The 20,893-nt window shown below is 48.7% G+C and overlaps 1 protein-coding gene across 2 annotated transcripts in view; it reads left to right on the top strand.

Moving 5' to 3' along the window:
• The window catches only part of RALGAPB (Ral GTPase activating protein non-catalytic subunit beta), a 1,758,088-nt gene that overhangs the window by 17,964 nt on the left and 1,719,231 nt on the right, over positions 1-20,893 (top strand). For both annotated transcript variants that reach the window (XM_086932393.1, XM_086932392.1), the window contains exon 2: positions 15,667-15,882. In XM_086932393.1, the coding sequence (XP_086788519.1) occupies positions 15,697-15,882 (186 nt within the window). In that variant the 5' untranslated portion in view covers positions 15,667-15,696. The remainder of the gene's footprint in view (positions 1-15,666; positions 15,883-20,893) is intronic.

The raw sequence follows: 20,893 nt of genomic DNA, 5'->3' as shown, positions 1-20,893 counted from the left end.
AGGTAGTAGCTAATGCTCTACCACACAACCCCTTCTTAATGTTCCCAGCTGGAGAAGCTAATAAAATTGTTTTTTTCTACCAAGCCAGGGAATTTTTAACTCTTTTCATTTTTTTTCACTTTTTGCACACCCACTAGTGTTAGGTCCCTACACCTTCACTGACACCTATGCACCCACACATAGCCTCTGTCACATCTTAGTGCTCCTGCGTATTTCGTTTGGTCGTAGCACGCCCGTCCCGTTATAGGGGCGGGAAGACCCCTATGATGAAGCATGACTCTACTTGGTTTTTTAGAGTGTGAGGGGTATTTTAACAAGCACATTGTGCTCCCATCTTTCCATGTGTAAGAGAGAGCCTAGCACCCTGCTATAAACAGTTAAAATTAAAAAATATCACTTATTCACTTTTTTGATAGAATCTCTGTGGTTATAAAAGAGGTATTGTACTGTCCAACCATGATTGGGGTGATTGGTCCACGCACACAAATTACATGTCACTGCACCATCTATGTCGTGTATTGCGGATGGAATAGCCACATCCCCTTCGTAGCTCAGCTGTGACCCCGCCTCCCGGCTCTGGATGTTATTCGTCGCTGCAGGTGCACCTGACGAGGGTGTTTGACCTTGTATCCCTAAGTGTTGTCGTATCATTGTCTTAGAAATGCCTTCCCAACTATTCTCTGGTGGGGGTCTCCCTCCAGTGCAAACTAGTAAACTGTATGTAACCGTTGGAATAAACCGGGGGGGGGGGGGGGGGGGGAGAATCTTAGGGGAGTGGGAGGTGTGCTACTGTGCTTACATGGGATTGCTCATATCCCAGAGTGTTCATGCGAGTTGAACATGGGTATATGGTCGCGTGCGCGGGACGGAGGTCCCTGTGGTGAGCCTTACTCCAACAGGGGGCAGCTTTCTGGTGGGGATACCATTCTCATGTTGCTCCGGGGTGAGGGGTGTCATTGGGGCGCTTCTGGTGTATTCAGGGTCGGGTCAGCTGGTGGGGTCATAGGTGGTGTGACTATGGGTGTCTCCGGGGGGTTCGTCGCCTGTGCGAAATCATACATCATTTGTGCCCAATCCAGGGAAATGGAGTGTTTTGCGGGTTCCCCGCAATTCTTCCTCTCGGAGCGTCTCCTCCTCTGCCTTACCCCACTTGATCCAGGCTGCTTCTGGGGGTCCTGTTGGGGACCTCCAGTACATGGCTATTCCCCTATTAGCCAAGAGGAGGGCGAGGGACATGAATCTGTATTGTGTTTTCTCGGTTTTCCACCTGCGGAAGATCCCGAGCGCACATGCCTCCCATGTGAACATAGTTGTAAGACCGGTGACTGCTGTGAGTGTCCGATGCACCCTGTCCCAGAACCCTGTAAGTGAGGGACAGTCCCAAAACATGTGTCTGAAGTCTGCTGCCGGGGTGTGGCAACGGGGGTACTCAAAATGGGTATCTGGGAAGAAACCGCGAAGGCGGTGCTGTGTGAGGTAGGCCCTGCGTAGGATATTAAATTGTATGTTCCTGAATCTTGCATTTCTAGAGATTTTCTTGGGGTACTCCAGAGCTGTGCTCCATTCCTTGTCGTGGACAACCCGACCTATGTCTGTTTCCCACCTCTGGCGCAAGGGTTGAAGAGACTGGAGGATCAGCTCACGGATTGCTCTATACAGCCACGAGACCAAATGCCTCCCCCCTCCCAGATGGAGAATCGCGTGGATCACTGGGTGTGTTGGAGGCTCCCCTGTGTTCGGATTCCAGTGCCTTCGGCAACTATCTAATAGCTGTCTATGTACTAGAAATTGTCCAGGCGGGAGGTCATATTGCTCCATCATCTGATCATATGACTTAAATTGCCCTACTTCGAAAAACGATTCTATCTCTGTAACTGCCAGGTCGGTCCACACCTGGAGTGCCCCTGCTGTGTAGTATGTGTCCCCTTTAGGAAACCCTATCAGTGGTAGTAGGGGCGAATATGGCCGTCGTGTTTTAGACCTTCTGTGTATCCGCAGCATACAGGTGCGGGCTATGAACAGTTGCAGTGGTCGCGTTCGGAGGGTATCTAACAGGGTATCTAACTCCTTAAAAAACGAGCGCGGTGGAATTACTGGGAGTTTAGTGAAATGGTATAAGAGTCCGGGGACCATTATCATCTTCGCCAGTGCGACTCTGCCTATAGGGGCCAGCTGTAACGATTTCCAAAAACCCACTGCTGATCTGAGTCCCGCCATGCTTCTGTGTTCGGATGCGGTGTAAAATCAAAGTATACCCATTTGCTGAAGTAATCCACCAGCACCATTAATTAGCGTTGACCTGCAGGAAGAAACTCGAAGGCCCTGCCAAATCTAAAGCTACCATACACCACGGTACTGGAATACGGGGTGTCTCATGCTTTTGCCAATGCTTATCCGACACCAAGCAAGCAGAACATCAATATTTCAACTTGAACTTCTAAAGCTGGTCATCAATAAAATTGCTTTAATGCTATACAAGTGCTTGATACACCCTAAATGTCATTGATGAGCCTCATTATTGATTAAAGTTCTGAGCGTTGAAGGGTGAAGACACCCGGTCAGCCCTTACTAAAATTCCATCAACTATAGCCAACTCATTGGAATCCTGAATAAAGGAGTGAAGAGGAGCTTCAACACATTTCTCTTTGGGCCATCCTTCCTTAATGAAGGTAGAAACGTTCTCCAAAATTGGATCCATAGATGCTGCCTGCAGCAATTTATTGTAAATGTATTTATATAGCGCTTACTAGCTCTGAAGAGTCATCAAATCGCTTTTTCAGTGAGTAGCACGCTGCTCTGGAACCCATAAAGGATTAGTAGTGAATCAGTATAGTATGAAGGTAATTTAAGTGGTGGATATGTTAGTAAGTTATTTGGATTGAGAAGGATAGTGGAGGGATAGAAGAGGGGAAAAAGGTTTGCATTTATATATCACTTGCTACTCCTGATGGGGTGTTGAAGTGCTTTTCCGGCGAGTATCCCGCTACGCTAGAACCCATAAATGATTCATACTGAATAAGTATAGTGACAAATGAAATTAATTTGAGTGGTGGACACGTTAGTCTGTTATTTGGATTGAGAAGGATAGTGGAGGGATATAAGAGGGGAGGATTTAGAAATCTTTCTTTTTTTTTTGTTTATTTGTTTTAGAGCTCATAGCAGTAGGAGGCTTGTAATGAGTAAAAGGGAGGTGGAGAAGAGTGAGAGGGAAGTGTTTAGTAAGGCTTGTTTTTGGGATCGGAATAGTAAGAGGTATGAGATGAAGCAAGGAGGGGTAGAGTAGGGAAGTGCCTAGAAAGGGTTCTTTTGGGGGTCATAGTAGTGGTATGGGGTTTGGTATGAATGAACAAGTTTGAGGTAGAGGCTAAATTGATAGAGGTATAGGTTGAGAAATAGGGTAGTGCATTTTGAAAGAGTAGTCGAAAGCGGTTTGAGAAGAGTCAGAGTTGTGGTAAAGGATATATTGAGAGCAGTATAGGGTGAGAAATGGGGTAGTGCATCGGATACCCTGAATTAAAAGAAAAGTAATAAATATATAGATCCATTAGTACATGGAAGGTATATAGGTGCATAAAGGAAGGTAGAATGTATATGGATTATAAAGAATAATTAAATAAACTCCGCTTTCAAGTCTTGTATTTCAAATTATATATATATATATATATATATATATATATATCCGCAATACCTCGCAGCAGCTACGCTTATCATCAGCGAATTACGAGGGAAGGACCACCTTTTCTTCAGCTTACTTTATTTAGCCAACAGACAGATTGTCATGACGCGTTTCGTCCCTTATATATATATATATATATATATATATATATATATATATATATATATATATATATATATATATATATCATTTTACCAGTCGCCAGTAGGTAGATATAGTTAGGACCTATTTTTCGTACGAAATACGCAACATTCCATTTGGAATAACTTTGGCGCCGGTTGACGAATCTTCGTGAAATTTTAAAAACTAATGGCCAGGTCCGCTCCGCTCCTATCCTGAAAGCCAGGGTGATTTGTAAAGCGAGGGCCGAGACTAAAGGGGGGTCCCAAAATGTGTTTTCCTCATGCAATTTTCCATAGGGACCTTTAGCCGCAGCTACAGCCCGAACTACTGAACGGAATGACACCAAATTTGGCAAAGAGGTAGTCCTCAGTTCAGACTCGTGCCTTTTGCTTAAATGGTGTCAATCTGTTCAGTAGTTTTTTAGATATTAAAGGAAAAAAGTAATTATGTATCTGGGCGGAGCCTAACGCCACATCTCATTATGAGATCTGATTGGCTGTCAGCACTTCATCCAAGAAGTGTTGGCTGCCATCTTAGGACCAATATACATGATAGCACCTCATTAAAAAGGATTGCAGTTAATAGAAGGTTTTAAGACTTTAGTTACATTATAAATAGGACTCCCGGTTTTATGGTATTTATTTTTTGACCATTTCCATCTGTATTTATCCATATTTATTTTTTGGGCATTTTTTCTGTATTTATCCACATTTATTTTTGCCACACTCAAAAGACGCCACTACAGCTAGTATTTTTCCGCATTTATTTAAATTGACAATGCACGACAGCGTCGGGTTGTTATTGGTCAACACAATGCATTCATCTGAAAACTTTGCCATTGTAGTACAAGCACGTGTGCATTTCAAGAGACTTTGCAGACATTGAGGCTCTTAGCATGCAGGTGGGAACTCCCCACCTGGGGACCTGGCCTGACCCGCTAATTCTCGCAATCTAGGAGCTGGATTACAGTGAGAGCTCCTGGAGGGGCCCTCTCCCTCACCTACCCACCCTACTAACACACCTGACCACAGTTCATGCCCATCCAAATTTACCGACTTCAACTCAACAAGCACACATGTTACGTATTCCTCTCTCAGTTGTTTCAGCCTGCTGCTGCCATCTCCCATACATACCATGGTCCTTCCTAAATTTTTAGCTTCATTCCCAGTTACCGAAATTGCAGCAGTATGCTGGTAGTATTCACTATCCCACAATAACGAGTCCTACATGGTTACTGTGGAAATTAGTTCAATGTACAGCTGCCAATCTACGATTTTGCCACATGAAGGTGTGCTCAAATTGTATGATCATTAGAAATGTCACTTCGGAAGGCATACATGGTTGCAATTGTTGTAAGTGATATAAAACCCAATAAATACATTTCTTTTAATAGATGGAGATTGTCGCAACTGGAAAGAGGGATTGGAAGAGAAGGTTAGGTGTTGCTTGTACCAGGAAAGAGAATGAGTCTGTGCGGAAATGGAGGTCGAATTCGCTAAGATTTTCATACAATGTCCGGACAATAATTTCCCATTTCCATAGATGGAACTACAAAAAAAAGCCTTTATTCAGAGCTGATGTGTGTTGGATAATTTGTAAATATATGGGCTGTTAATTTGTCTCTAGTTGGTAGAGGTATGATAATAGCAGTTGCTGCATTGCACCACTTTGGATCACTTATGTGTGTCACACTAGCGCTACCACGAAGACTAAGTAAATATGGACTTAAGTGTCTTGAGGGAAAACAGCATATGCTTGCAGTACCACAGGCCTTTACTAGGGCTCTGAGAGTGAGGATAAAAAGCCTACAGTAACGTATACTGTTACCAGATGTCCCGAAAGTGAAGCGCACAAGCATGCTACTGTTACCAGGTGTCCTCAGAGTATGACGCAAAAGCATGCTGTCCCACAAAATGTTACTAGGTGTCCTGAGAGTGAGGTGCAAAAGTCTGCAGTACCACAAGCAAGTCTCACTTTGGTTCAAGCCACGGGGCATGCTGCTGGGCCTGGTTTTCTACGCTTGTACAGGGCTCGACAAATCCACTCGCCCGCTCGCATTTGCGAGGGAGAATGGATGAGGACGAGCTATTTTTAGGTCCTACTCGCCCTTTCTGGCGAGTAAGAAGTCAAACTAACTTTTGTCCTCTGTCTTTGAAAACAGAGCAAAAGTGACAAGATAACATGATTTAAAGGCATTTTTATTGCTCATGAAGGGAATGAGCAATAAAGATGCCTTTAAATCATGTTATCTTGTCACTTTTGCTCCGTTTTCAGAGACGGAGGTCAAGTGGGTTGCAGTCAGGTCGAGGGGATTTTCCATGGTACTAGACCAGCAGGACTAGTACCATTTTTTCGGATTTGTCGAGCCCTGTTGTAGGCAGAATGGGCACCCGAGAACTGGACTGTTTGCATTCTTATTCTGGGAGAGGGCTGCAACATTAATGAATACACAGGAGAAGTCAGCCACTGTAATCCTCATAGGGGAGGCCTAGAAGCGACTGAGATTAAACCCTCAGGACTGCAGTGCTGGGATAAATGCCAGGAGTGACCGTAACGAATTCGGGGGCTTAATCTCTCTGTCCCTCTGCAGCCTCGGGCTTCTGCCCTCCCTCCCCCACCCCATGTACGCAGCACCAGCTGTTTGCATCCCTGGTGCTACTGGAAAGCCCTCCGCTCTTAAGGCATACAAGGAGTCACCTCTACAGCTGACTATGCGCTCTCTTATACAACCACCGGATGAACACTTGTCACTTGGCTTTCTCCTTCTTGTGCTAGCTCCCGTCACCGCACCCTCACCCTCACTCCTTCTGCCTGATCCCAGACCCCTACCCCTTACTTCTCTCATTCCACTACCCCCAGGCTACTCCGTCCCACTCCCCTTTTCAGATTGCATTCTATCATGCCACACTTCCCATCACTCATATAATCATCATCCTCACTCAAGCCACCATGAGCCCCCATCAAGTGCCCTCTTGTTTTTCTTGCACCCCTTTTCATAGCACTTCCTCATTGTCTCAGGCCACCTTCTCTCCAACCCTGTCCTCCAGCCATAAGTTTTCCTCTACCGAGTCTGCAGACATCCATTTCGCCCCCTCCTATTACGCCCCCACGCCCTCTGCCTACCATACAGCTCCCACCTTGGACACCCATCCCTACTCGTCCTGGCTCCTGCACCTCTCCCGCCACCCCTCCTGCTGTTTACGGGTGCTATCATGTTGCCCCTTCTCACTCTCCTGACGATCGTCCCAAATCCGAATCAGACAAGAAAAACCAAAGATGAACACCGGGGATGCGAACAGCTGGTGCTGCGTAGGTGGGGGCGGGAGGGCAGGCGCTCGAGGCTGCAGAGGGCCAGACAGAGGCAGGAGCGGCTTTTGAGGATATCAAGCTGTCCACGTATATAGGAAGTAGGAGAAACAGGCAGGTGAGCCCCCAAAGTAGAGGACAAATGTTACCAGGGCGGGGCTGGAGGTATTGGCACGCCCACACTGTGATGCTTGTAAACAACCGGGATTGGCTCAGGGTCACTTGAAGACCCTGAGCCAATAGGTCCACAGAACGTCACGGGAAGGAATCCACGTCACTGGAAGGAATCCCCAGAATCTGAGCAGGGCACGGCAACTTTGAACAAAGGCAGCAGCGCAGCAAAATGTACTCATTTACTCGTATTTTTCCGCTTCTACATATAAATACAGACAAAGGAAAAAAACGTTTCCGTCTGTATTTATATGTAAAAATCCGTAAATACGGAAAACCGGGAGCCCTAATTATAAATCATTTGTTGATGGTACCATACTCATTTTAGAAAGTGTGTTCTAAGGGGATTTTACCATGTAAAAAAGCCTTCTGCTGGGATATCATGAATCATGTTTGAGAGAGAACTATTTTCTCATGCTTGTCCCATAGAGGTTTGGAAGGTGCCCCAGAAGCTAAAATGAGAGCATATTTTCTGTAAATTCACATTATCTTTCTCAGTCATGTTCGAATGAAGTCTGACATTCTCAGTAAAACATGTACATCCGACAAGGGCAGAAACTGTCGGTTGATTCCTTTGTGTTATACTGCAGCTTCCCAGTGTTCTAAAGAACAACTAGAGCGCTGACAGCCTTACTATTGACAAAATTATGGCACACCTGAAGCCATATTGATTGGAATAAACTGGTAACACTTAAAACATTTAATTTAAAAATGAACAACATAAGGGGGTTTATGTTGTCATAGAAATTATGGTTAGTGATGTAGAAAGAAAAATTAGGACATGTTTTAAGTGAGATCTGAATGAATGAATGAGCAATTTGTATAGCGCAAACTAAGCCCAAGGGCATCAAGGCGCTTGTGTACCCCCTATACTACCCAAACACCACTGCACTACCCTAAACCCTAAATCTACCCCAGCACGACCCCCTACACTACCCAAACACCACTGCACTACACTAAACCCTAAAACACTATCCCCTACATTACACAAACACCACTGCACTACCCTTAACCCTAAAACACTACACCCAGCACGACCCCCTACACTACACAAACACCACTGTACTACCCTAAACCCTAAAACACTACCCCATCACAAACCCACAAACACTACACACACACCACTGCACTATCCTAAACCCACCCCCTACACTACCCAAAGACCACTGCACTACCCTATACCCTAACACACTTCCCCAGCACGACCCCCTACACTAAACAAACACCACTGCACTGCCCTAAACCCTAAAACACTACCCCCAGCACGACCCCTGCACTATACAAACACTACTGCATGACCCTAAAACACTACCCCCAGAACGACCCCCCTACACTACCCAAACATCACTGCGCTACCCTAAACCCTAAATCTACCCCAGCACGAACCCCTACACTACCCAAACACCACTGCACTACCCTAAACCCTAAAACACTACCCCCAGCACGACCCCCTAAACTACACAAACACCACTGCTACCCTAAACCCTACTTTTACCCCCAGTAGGACCCCCTACACTACCCATTCACGACTGCACTACCCTAAACCCTAAAAAACTATCCCCTACATTACAAACACCACTGCACTACCCTTAACCCTAAAACACTACCCCAGCACGACCCCCTACACTACACAAACACCACTGTACTACTCTAAACCCTAAAACACTACCCCAGCACAAACACGCCCCCAGCAAGACCCCCTACACTACATAAACACCACTGCACTACCCTAAACCCACCCCCAGCACAACCTCCTACACTACACAAACACCACTGCATGACCCTAAACCACTACCCCCAGCACAACCCCTACACTACCCAAACACCACTGCACTACCCTAAACTCTAAATCTCGCCCCCAGCACGACCCCCTACACTACATAAACACCATTGCACTACCCTAAACCCTAAACCACAACCCCCAGCATGACCCCTACATTATACAAATCAATCAATCATTTGTAAAGTGCACTACATACCTGCGAGGGTCTCAAGGCGCTGGGGGGGTGGGGGGGGGCACTACTGATCGAACAGCCAGGTCTTGAGTATCCGCCTGAAGGTCAGCAGGTCTTGGGTCTATCGTAGGCTCTGTGGGAGGGTGTTCCACGTCTTGGCGGCGAGGTGGGAGAAGGATCTCCCACCGGTGGTTGTCCTTCGGATGCGCGGGACGGTGGCGAGTGAGAGGTGGGCTGAGCGTAGCTGGCGGTTGGGGATGTAGGAGAGCCGTCTGTTGCGGTAGGCTGGGCCGGTCTTGTGGAGTGCCTTGTGTGCGTGGATGAGGAGCTTGATGGATATCCTCTTGTTGAGGGGGAGCCTGTGCAGGTTTCTCAGGTGGGTGGTGATGTGGGCGTGGCGTGGTACGTCGAGGATCAGTCGTGCTGAGGCGTTCTAGATGCATTGTAGTCATTTGAGCTTGGTCGGGGCTCCCGCGTAGAGGGCGTTTCCGTAGTCGAGTCTGCTGCTAACGAGGGCCTAGGTGACTGTCTTTCTTGTATCTTTCGGGATCTATCTTTAGATCTTGAGAAGCATGCGGAGGGTGTTGATGCGGGAGGAGGAGACTGCGTTGACTTGCTTGGTTATTGAGAGAGTTGAGTCGAGGATGATTCCCAGGTTGCGTGCGTGGTCGGTGGGTGTCGGGGCTGCCCCCAGTGCCGTCGGCCACCAGGAGTCATCCCTGGCTGAACGGTTGGAGCCGAGGATGAGGACCTCAGTCTTGTCCGAGTTCAGCTTCAGATGGCTGGTCTTCATCCAGTCGGCGACGGCCTTCATTCCTTCGTGGAGGTTCTGTTGTGTTGCTGTCTGTTGGGGCTGTCTGGGTGTTGAAGCTGCAGTGGATGTCTGCTATCTTGCGGTGGAAGAAAGTGGCGAGGGAGTTGCACAGGGCTTGCGACGGTGGGTGTCGCTGGTGTTGGAGCTGGGGTTGTAGAGTTCCTTCACAATGATGAAGAGCTCCTTGTTACCTTGTGCATTGTTGTCGAGGCGGTCTTTGAAGGAGGTCCTCTTGGCCTCCCTGATGAAGTGGTGGTGGTTGTGGATGGAGTCCTTGTGTGCTGCGTGGCTGTCCGGAGTTTGTTCACTGTGCCATTTCTTCTCTAGTTTCCGGCAGGCTTGCTTGGAGGCTAGAAGTTCTGGGGTGAACCAGTTGGCCCTCTTGCTGGTGTCTCTGTGGAGGGGTTTCTTCAGCAGGGCGACTGTGTTGGCGCAGTCCTCGATCCAGCGTCTGAGGCTGTGGGCATAGTCGTCTGTGTTGGAGGGTTCGGTGGGTGGGCTGAGAGCGAGGTTTGCCTGTAGTTGATCTTCGGTGATTGTGCTCCAGCAGCGGCGGGGGATCTGATGGGTGCGGTGGTGTGTGGTGGGTTTCTGGAAGGCGAAGTGGAAGCAGCGGTGGACGGTACAGACGAGTTCAGTGGTGTGGCTGACGGAGACCTACGGGCTTGAGGGGAAGACTGGGTCGAGCGTGTGGCTGGCGGAGTGGGTGGGTGTTGTGACGAGTTGCTTCAGTCCGAGGTTGGCGAGGTTATCGATCAGGGTTGTGGAGTTGTTGTTGTTGTTTTCAAGGTGAAAGTTTAGCACTCCGAGGAGGATGTAGTCGGAGGAGGTAAGGGCGTGCGTGCTGATCAAGTCGGCAATGGAGTCACTGAACTGGGGACTGGGCCCGGGTGGTCGGTAGACGAGGGTGCCTCTGAGGGTGGAATTGGGGTCTGTGTGGTTCTGGAAATGCATGTTTTCGTCGGTGCTGAGCGTGTCGTCTGTGCTAGTCGAGACCCTGATGCTATTCTTGTGGAGGATGGCGATTCCTCCTCCGACTCCGTTGGTGCGGTCTCTGCGGGTGATCTTGTAGCCGTCTGGGTTGGCTATGGCGATGTCGGGTGTGAAGGAGTCGTTAAACCAGGTCTCGGTCAGGAAGGCAACGTCCGGGGATGTTGTGTCGAGCAGGTCCCCAAGCTCAACGGCATGCTTGCGCGCGGAGCAGGTGTTCAGTAGTATGCATCGGAGGTGGTTGGGGTCTTTCTTGGCGGGTGCTTCGTCGGTTCTGAGGCTTGCGTAGCTGCAGTTCCGGCAGGTGAAGGGGCTGTGTGTGCGTTTCGGGGTATATTTATTTTCACCTCAGTGCCACCAGGTCCGGGGGGTGGGGGAGGGGGAGAAGGAGTAGAGACGAGCAGTCGCCCCCAGTCGCCCTGAACAAATGCTGGGCGCCAAACTCCCCACCTTCAGGACCGCATCTACAGCTCCCACAACTCCGATCTCGTAGAAGCGGGCCACCCCGCCAGTCGAAGCCAATTCCGCTCAGTTTCGGTTTCCAAGGCCATCGGTCCGCGCCGTCGCCATTTTCTTCACACTCCGGGCGACACCTCGGCCGTCGTCTTACGAGGTCTCCACGGGGCCAGCGAACCCCAAAAGTGCTTTCCGCCGCTCCCCAGTGGCTCCCCAACTCTTCGTAGGCCAGTCAGACCGACCAGGGGTGGCTCCGGGTGCTGATTTCAGGAGAATTAGCGGGACCCTGCGCGGAGCTGCAAGCTCACGCCGCCATCCCGATCGGCGTCCAAGCCACGCCCCCCAGAAATGAGTCATAATACACATGTAACTTAATTTTAATACATATTAAAGTGTCAGATAACCCAAAGAATTTTGCAATTCGGTCTACGCGTGCCCATCATAAAGCGCGCACACTGATGAAACTGAAACGCTATCTAGCATGGGGCATTTTTGGTCGAAACACTTCCCTTATGTGCTAGGTGTCGTATAAAAGGAGCTCTGTTGAATGTTGTCATGTTGCAAAGCGGCCATCTTGGAATAGAGAGAGACTCAATATAAAGGAGTCAGTACAGGATATTGATTTAATGTAGGTGGGGGTGAGTGCTTGCAATGTTCAACACTCCATCTTCCCCGTTGGTTTTGCTTTTTTCACTCTAAGTTGGCAGGGTATGCTCAGACGTGGGTCGGTTGCTCAATTTGCCACTGCATTCAAGCTAGCCTGGCTGATGGTGGCTGATTAGCCAGAAACCGGTCCCAGGATGTCGGTTTCCGGTCCAGGGAAGACGTGGCTTGGCAGTTCAGTCTGGACTGTTCCCATGAGGCACAGGGTCAGACTGATTTGCATATGGCCATGTCTGGACTGGGGTGGCGGAGTGAGCTAAAGAATGATGATGAATTAAACCCAGATCATTTGACTGGGGGTGAGTGCTTGCAAGGTTCAACACTCCATCCATCATCCCCTTTGCTTTTGCTTAATGTAATTAGTGGCAGACAACCAGTGTAACTTTTGGCGGCATACCTCATCAATATTTATTCAGTTATCGACCGCTGGCCAGGTTGCTTTTTGTTGTGCAGAAGGCAGGCGATTGAGTTCTTGCAGTTACGAGCAACACAAGCTTGCGCGCACCACTCGCCGTCTTTCACTCTCTCCAGACACCGCCCGCTGCCGTCTCAAGACAGGCGCCCTCTGCCGGTGCAACTTCACTGAGAGCACAGCAGCTCCACTGGTGCAGACTCTCCGTGGGAACAGTGCCTCAACTTGTGGAGTCTCTCACAAGCGCTATCTTTGAATTGGCCCAGTGTTTCCACTCAGCGATGTCTCTCTCCTGATGCAGTCAGTCTCTTCACTAGCGCAATGTTTTTCTTATTTAGTCTCTCTGCAGCGAGCGGTCTCTCTGCGAGTATAGTCTCACGTGTTGTCTCTCGAAACGCGGTCTCTACGGGTGCAGTTTTTGCTCTGCTCTAGGAGGGCCTTTAGCCGTCAGTCTTCACTTTTCAAGTACTCGCGCTTGTGGTAGCATCTACCTTGCGTGAGCGAGCAGTGGCGCGGCCACGTTAATTAAAAACATATGGCCGCTGCTCTCTCCCGTAAGGTGGATGCCGCCACAAGCACAAGTGCGAGTGCTTGAAAAGTGAAGACAGTGAAGACAGCTTGTTTACGTCATGAAGCACTTCCACCCGTCACTGCTTCTCTTCCGTCACTGCTTTTTAAGGTTTATTAAACCAACGCGACATCAGCACTTGCTAAGCCGAATAGTGGACAAGGGCAGCCGTGCTCCTTTACTTTTCTTTTCTTCAGCGCTTGTTTGTTTCTAATATTCGACCTCTTTCTGCTCTCCCATGTGCGCCCTTGGAGATCCTCCTCTCCTTCCGCATTCTGCCAGCACCCTTCTGCCCAATTGTCGTCCACGTCCACCCCCACCACGTCCACCCCCACCACGTCCACCCCCACCACGTCCACCACCACCACGTCCACCACCACCACGTCCTCCACCACCACGTCCTCCACCACCACGTCCTCCACCACCACGTCCTCCACCACCACGTCCACCACGTCCACCACCAAAACGTCAATTACGTCCACCACCAAAACGTCAATTACGTCCACCACCAAAATGTCAACCACGTCCACCACCAAAACGTCAACCACGTCCACCACCAAAACGTCAACCATGTCCACCGACACCATGTCCACCACCACTATGTCCACCACCACTATGTCCACCACCACTATGTCCACCACCACTGTGTCCACCACCACTGTGTCCACCACCACTATGTCCACCACCACGTCCTCCACCACGTCCTCCACCACGTCCTCCACCACCACCACATGCTCCACCACGTCCTCCACCACGTCCTCCACCACGTCCTCCACCACCACCACGTCCTCCACCCCATCCACATCCTCCACCACCACTACATCCTCCACCACGTCAACCACCACCACGTCAACCACCATCACGTCAACCACTTCCAGCATCAAGTCCACCACTACCACGTCCACCACCTCGTCCACCACCGCATCCACCACATCCACCACCACGTCCATCACCACCAAGTCCATCACCACCACCACGTCCACGTCCACCACCACAAGCTTGACGCATTTTCTGTTGAGAAACTATACGTTTTTACATATACCATGTTTTTAGACACTAGTTTTATGACTGTTTTTAAGCGTTTGACAAGCATATTTTAGCATTAGTTGACCTTATTGACCTTCGGACGACGAGCGGGTGTTATGTTCCCCAACGTAGGCCTAAGTAGCAATGCGACCTTTTACCTACATTCGTCCTACCTTATGCTGCATAACGATCCTAGCAATAGCCTTTTACTCTGTTATGTCCTGAATAAATGTTGATTGGTTTCCTTGAAACTAGCCTAATTTATTTTGCATGAGGATTCTTCAATAAATCCCCTGCACATGACATACATAACAGGATTAACATGCTCTGTACTAAAGTCATCGCCATCTTTCATCCAGGTTGCTTTGCATAGTTACAATGATTGATTTAGGCTCATCTACATAATTGTACTTGCAACATATCGATTGTAGTAGAACCCCTGAGGCTACCTTTTTAGTATAACGGGATTGCACCTACACTTGTGAGGGGAGGAGACTCTTCCTAACTGACACAAGACACTTGAGGTCCCGACCTGCTGAAGCTTCAACATGGAGTTTTCTGACATCCCTTGCGGGGTGTCCAACTTGTGATTAAGACAGGGTTCTTCATTCTCTCCGATCAGGTAATGTGGTTGGCTCTTTCCTTGGGGATTCTTGGCTTTACACCCACATACATGCTATGTGCACGTGGGGACAGTCCTCATTGTAGGAGAACGCTTGTTTACTCTAATGTTTATATGCCTACATATATTCACTGTTTTAGCACCATGGTAGAATTCTACCTCCTATTTACTCTGATGGTGCTTGTAATCTTATATATTTGCTTCTGTCTAATGATTGTCGCAGCAAACATGGTTTATACTAGAATGATGCTGGTTCAATAAATGCTTATTGGAAATGTCCCCAACTTTTATTCTGTGTATCTCCTTGAGACTAAGTGAGCACGATTTACTAAGCAAAAAGTAATGTACTGTTTCCACGATCCCTGAAGGATCAAGGGATGTCATGTTCGATGGTGCCCAGAAACTATTCATTCCTTGGTAAGGTTAGTGGGCTTATGGTGGCCCTGTGAGCTAACTGGTCTATAGGCTGACATATCCTGCGGCTGTGTCTTGACACCAATCGCTTAGTTTATGTTGTTCAACAAACGCACAGATCCTATGTATTTTTAGGAACTACACGACACAGCCCTGAATTTATTAAACAGTTAAATAAAATTGGGGCTGATGATTTCCCCATACCAGACTCATTCTAAGATGCATTGCATCTGCTGATTTTATAACACGTTGATCATTAAGTAGATGTTAGTACTGCTGGATTTCCAGACTGATGATTACCAAAAGGTATATATCGTAACGAATCGCTCAAACCCATGGAGCATGTTCTTTTTCATTGCATTTTGATAATAAACTGCAGGTTGTGTGAAGCGTTACAGAAGTGAAGACTGCAGACTTTTAATAAGGTAATCTGACATTATTGCCATTGGTTTCATTTTTCTTTCTGTTAGATTCAGATTGCACCATAAGAAAATAGAAACATGTACTCAGAATGGAGGTCGCTGCAACTTGTGATTCAAAACGATCAGGGGCATTTGAGTGTGCTTCACTGCTATCCTGAAAGTGTTGGTCGAGATGTGGCAAATGCAGTAATGCGTCCACTCGGACAAGCCTTAAATGCTCAATCTGCAGGAGGAAATGAAAGCATATTGAAAACTGATAAAGAGGTAAGGCACTAAAAAGTAGTTTTCTTGTGGAAGAACTAGCTGGTTTTAGGCTGGTAACTTGCGTGTTCCCCATGAAGATTTCATCTGCTTGTGGTTTAATGATTCCGCTAATGGTTCTTTAAACTACCTTTCTGCTCTACATCTAGATTTGACCAGACAAATGCTTGTGGCACCTTAGCATTCATAGATTTGCTTTTTACTGGGACAATAATCATGTGTGTTTTAGGACTCCCTTTCCCATTTTGCCTTCCCCACAACCTTTTTGCACCATCACCCCCCTTACTCAACCATGAACCCATGTGTGCCAAGAAATGTGATATTCAGTGTGTCTGCTGCATCTGCCCACTAGGTCACAGTAACCATTTGTACCAATCTAGAAAGGCATCCCGGGCCCCTGATCTTTGTGCCTCAAGTACGGAGCTCATCCCATATGTTGCTTCTCCCTGGTAAACAGTAGACAGAAGGTCCACGATGTTACCTACCCTCATGCCAAGATGCAAAATGAATGTGAGATTTCTTGTGTCTACCAATGCAATTGTTACTACTGTGATGTACGTAAATACAGAAAATGCCAATAAAAATATTTTAAAAAACAAAACCGTAGACAGAAGGTGTCCCATATCGGTGGTAGCCTGCATGCTGTTGTAGGTACATGATGGAACAGATAGTGTATTGTTTTTGAAGTGTTTACCAATAAGTCCTGGAAGATTTGAAAACTATGACTTTTGCATAGTCTTCTCCAAGCATATTGCTCTACTTATCTCTTCCTTGCCTTCGAAAAAGGGGATTCTGATGTTTATGTTTGGAGGGGAAACCATGTATAATACCCTGCACATAAGAATAGGTGGCATCGGCGTGTACTCTGGCCTTTTCCTGATAAAATGAACAAGACTTTGCACAAACGGAAGCATGTTGTTACCTTCATCTTCTTGAGAAAGGCTTCAGATACATTTTATTATTGCACTGTAACCTGTTCGCAATAACCTTGTGCTTTACATGAAGGCCCTTGAAGGGGCTTGTCTGCTGCTGGATATGGTCCTGTTTGTCTAAGCATTATTTGATAGTGCTCTCTAGATCATCGACTTTTGCTCAAACTCATCTGTCCACATTTCCTGCGTCCATGTTACGCTATGTTATATTAATACAGCTTACTATAGCGCATGAATCCCCTCCGAAGAGGTATCTGCGCTACTGATAAACGCAGATTGTTTTGAGCGTTTTCTGAATTTGATGTAATCAGGGCAGATGCTAGCATGATAGGGCAAAGTATTTCAACAGTATGGTGCCAGGTAAGAGAAAGACCTGCCTCCACATCAAGTTAGTCAGTTCATGTTTTGAGGGCGCTGTGAATGCTGTTCACCTCCATTTTTTAGGTCGAGCAATTTATTGCTCGAACCCTATTACATGTGACCAAACTCTCTTGAACAAGCCGGATTTCCTACAATGCATGTTGTGTACTGGAGCGTAAAAGCTTCCCCAGGCGCGTGCTTGGCCTCACTCACACCCCATATGCCTGCTCCCGCTCCCCCGCCACCACACTTCGCACCAGACTCCCCCGCCGTGCTTGTTCCCTCCCACTGGCAGCCTGCAGCCACTGATCACAGTAAAGGCTTTGATCTATCTCACACCCCTCTTCTACTCCCTCCTCCCACTTGCTCCTACTGACCATGTAAAGGGGACGACACTGGAACATTGGCTGCCTTGCCAGGAATGGCCTTCTGTCGACCCCTTCTTACATCCTCCAGACATGGCTGAGGCAGCTTCTTCCTGTAGTTTGTTCTTGGGTCCATGCACACCACAACTTCGCCTTGCTTTGTTGTATTTTTGCATTGTTAATGTTCACATTTGTTCGCAATTCGCTATGTGCCTTTCGTTTCTGTTTCACTCTCTCCTGCCCCTTCACTGTCTTGGCCTCTCCACTCTTCCTCCGTTTACGCCTCGCTCTCTCCTGCCCCTTCACTGTCTAGGCCTCTCCACTCTTCCTCTATTTCTGTTTCATTCTCTCCTGCCCCTTCACTGTCTTGGCCTCTCCACTCTTCCTCAGTTTCCGCCTCACTTTCTCCTGTCCCTTCACTGTCTTGGCCTCTCTACTCTTCCTCTATTTCAGTCTCACTCTCTTGTGCCCCTTCACTGTCTTGGCCTCTCCACTCTTCCTCTTTTTCCGTCTCACTCTCTCCTGCCCCTTCACTGTCTTGGCCTCTCCACTCTTCCTCTATTTCTGTTTCACTCTCTCCTGCCCCTTCATTGTCTTGGCCTCTCCACTCTTCCTCAGTTTCCGCCTCACTCTCTCCTGCCCCTTCACTGTCTTGGCCTCTCCACTCTTCCACTCTTCCTGTTTCACTCTCTCCTGCCCCTTCACTGTCTTGGCCTCTCCACTCTTCCTCTGTTTCCGTCTCACTCTCTCCTGCCCCTTCACTGTCTTGCTTCTGTTTATTGTATTTGCACAAATCTAATATCTTGGTCTATTCCTTTTCAATAATCAGGCATTTTTGTTTATTAGGTGTTTGTTTTTGATGGGTTTATTTATAGGCACGTTCTATCTATCTATCAGTCAATCGGCTTTATTTCGATAAAACATATCTTTAAAAGCATTACATAGCACAACAAGTTAAAAACCAGTACATATGAAATACATCCGCAAATCAAATAAAATAGTACACAAGACATCAACAAAATACTTTAGAAGGTCTAGCTACAATGACTATAATTAAACAATTTCATTAAGCCTTTTGGATCTAGAAAAATTTTGATAGACCACACACGAACAAAGGCCGGGTGTCGGACGTCAAAATTCGCAGTGCGACTATGTGGTGTCTGGTTCCCAACTGCTTACACAATGGTTTTAGCCACCTAGATCTCGGAGATTTATAAGCGGGGCATTCAAATAGGAAGTGGGCAACAGACTCGACCCTAGACGTACAAAATAAGCAAAAAGGTGAGGTTTGGGCCGAGATTTTCCAGCGTGCAGTCAATTCTAATATCTTGGTCTATTCCTTTTCAATAATCAGGCATTTTTGTTTATTAGGTGTTTGTTTTTGATGGGTTTATTTATAGGCACGTTCTATCTATCTATCTATCTATCTATCTATCTATCTATCCATCTATCTATCGCCCTCACTCTATCGATCTATCGCCCTCACTCTATCGATCTATCGCCCTCACTCTATCGATCTATTGCCCTCACTCTATCGATCTATTGCCCTCACTCTATCGATCTATTGCCCTCACTCTATCTATCGCACTCACTCAGCACCACCACTCGGGGGCACCACAGCATCAATCTGTGCAACCATTAAACAACAACTGGTTCAAATATGTTCTCTCAATGTTTCAAACTTTATTACAAATGTCACAAAAAGATGTTAATATTTCACTTCTGTTCTTGTTTTTGAGTGATTCTAAATGCTGTCAGTCATGGCTGCCAAGCGTATAGCTTGGCCCCTGTGCCCTCGCAGGCTGTCGCTCCCTACACGCTGCTCTGCCGCTCGCCTGCCTGCTGCCCTAGCTGCTGCCTGGCTGCTACCTGATCGCTGCAGACCTCCGCTCACCTCCTCCGCTGCCCTCCGCATCTTCCTCAGGTTCGCCTTCTGCCCGCAGCCTGCCGCCTCTGCCCCCGCTCCTCACCGGCCCGCTGCCCCGGTCACCTCCATGCTTCCCGCCGCCGCTGACCCGTAGCTCCGCCTCCCCTCCTCTCCCATTGGTCCTCCCGCTTCCCCGCTGACCCTCCCTCCCGCCTCCTACTTATGACGCCCCCTCAGCGACCGCGCAGTGGACGCGCGCAGCGGGAGCGTCGATTGAGCGCTGAAGGTGCGCCAAAGGTAAGCCCGTCTGCGCCCGTCCGCGCCTGGACCGCGCCCAGTGCCAGGACCCCTGGCCCCCGCCGTCACCAGCCCACCCGCCGGACCTACGACGCCACCGAACTCCACGCCCTCAACGCCGACCGACTCCCGGGCTGTTACCGAGCCAACCCGAGACGCACCCACGGACCCTTCTGCTGCAACGCCTGCAAGTTCACCTGCATCCGGACCTGCACCACTCCAGCAGTGCTCAAGACCTCGACAAGCAACAGCAGCAACCACCTGAAGTGCATCCTGCTCAACAACCGCTCCGTCCACAGACACGCCGTCGAGCTCTGGAACCTGCTCGACACAACGTCACCAGACGTCGCCTTCCTCACGGAAACCTGGATGAACGCCTATTCAGCGCCCGTCATAGCCATCGCCATCCCAGACGGCTACAAGATCATCCGGAGGGACCGCATCAACCACACCGGAGGAGGCATCGCCATCGTCCATAGGAACACCATCCGCATCACGACCAACACCGACGACACCCTCGCAACCGCCGAGCACCTGCACTTTCAGGTCCACATCAACCCCAAGACCACCCTCAGAGGCACCCTCATCTACAGACCCCCGGGACAACGCACACAATTCAGCGAAGACATCGCCGACTTCATCAGCCCGCACGCCCTCTGCTCCGCTGACTACATCCTCCTCGGGGACCTCAACTTCCACATGGAGAAAAACAACGACCGCAACACCACCACCCTGCTGGACAACCTCGTCAACCTGGGACTCAAGCAACTGGTGACCACCCCCACCCATTACGCCGGACACACACTCGACCCCGTCTTCTCATCCAGCAAGGACATCGCCTTCAGCCACGCCACCGGACTCCACTGGACGGACCACAGCTGCGTCCACTTCAGCTTCGCAAGGACCACGATCCACCACCACCAGCAACAGGCTGCACGCAGGAGCTGGAACAAGATCACAGCCGACCGGCTCGCGTCCTCCCTGAGCATGAACCCTCCCACCAGCACAACGAACCCTAGCCAGGCGGCCACCAACCTCACGAAGTGGATCAGCGACTGCGCAGACTAGCTCGCCCCCCTGAGGACCCCGCCCAGCAGACCCGGTAGCAAGAAAGCCCCATGGTTCACCGACGAACTCAAGAGCTCCAAGAAGAACTGCCGAGCCCTCGAGAGAACCTGGCACCGAGACCCAAC

The sequence above is a fragment of the Lissotriton vulgaris genome, chromosome 7 (assembly GCF_964263255.1).
Source record: "Lissotriton vulgaris chromosome 7, aLisVul1.2, whole genome shotgun sequence".
NCBI classification, from domain to species: Eukaryota; Metazoa; Chordata; class Amphibia; order Caudata; family Salamandridae; genus Lissotriton; species Lissotriton vulgaris.
The sequence above is the reverse complement of the archived record's forward strand: the minus strand, read 5'-3'. Positions and strand labels throughout refer to the sequence as shown.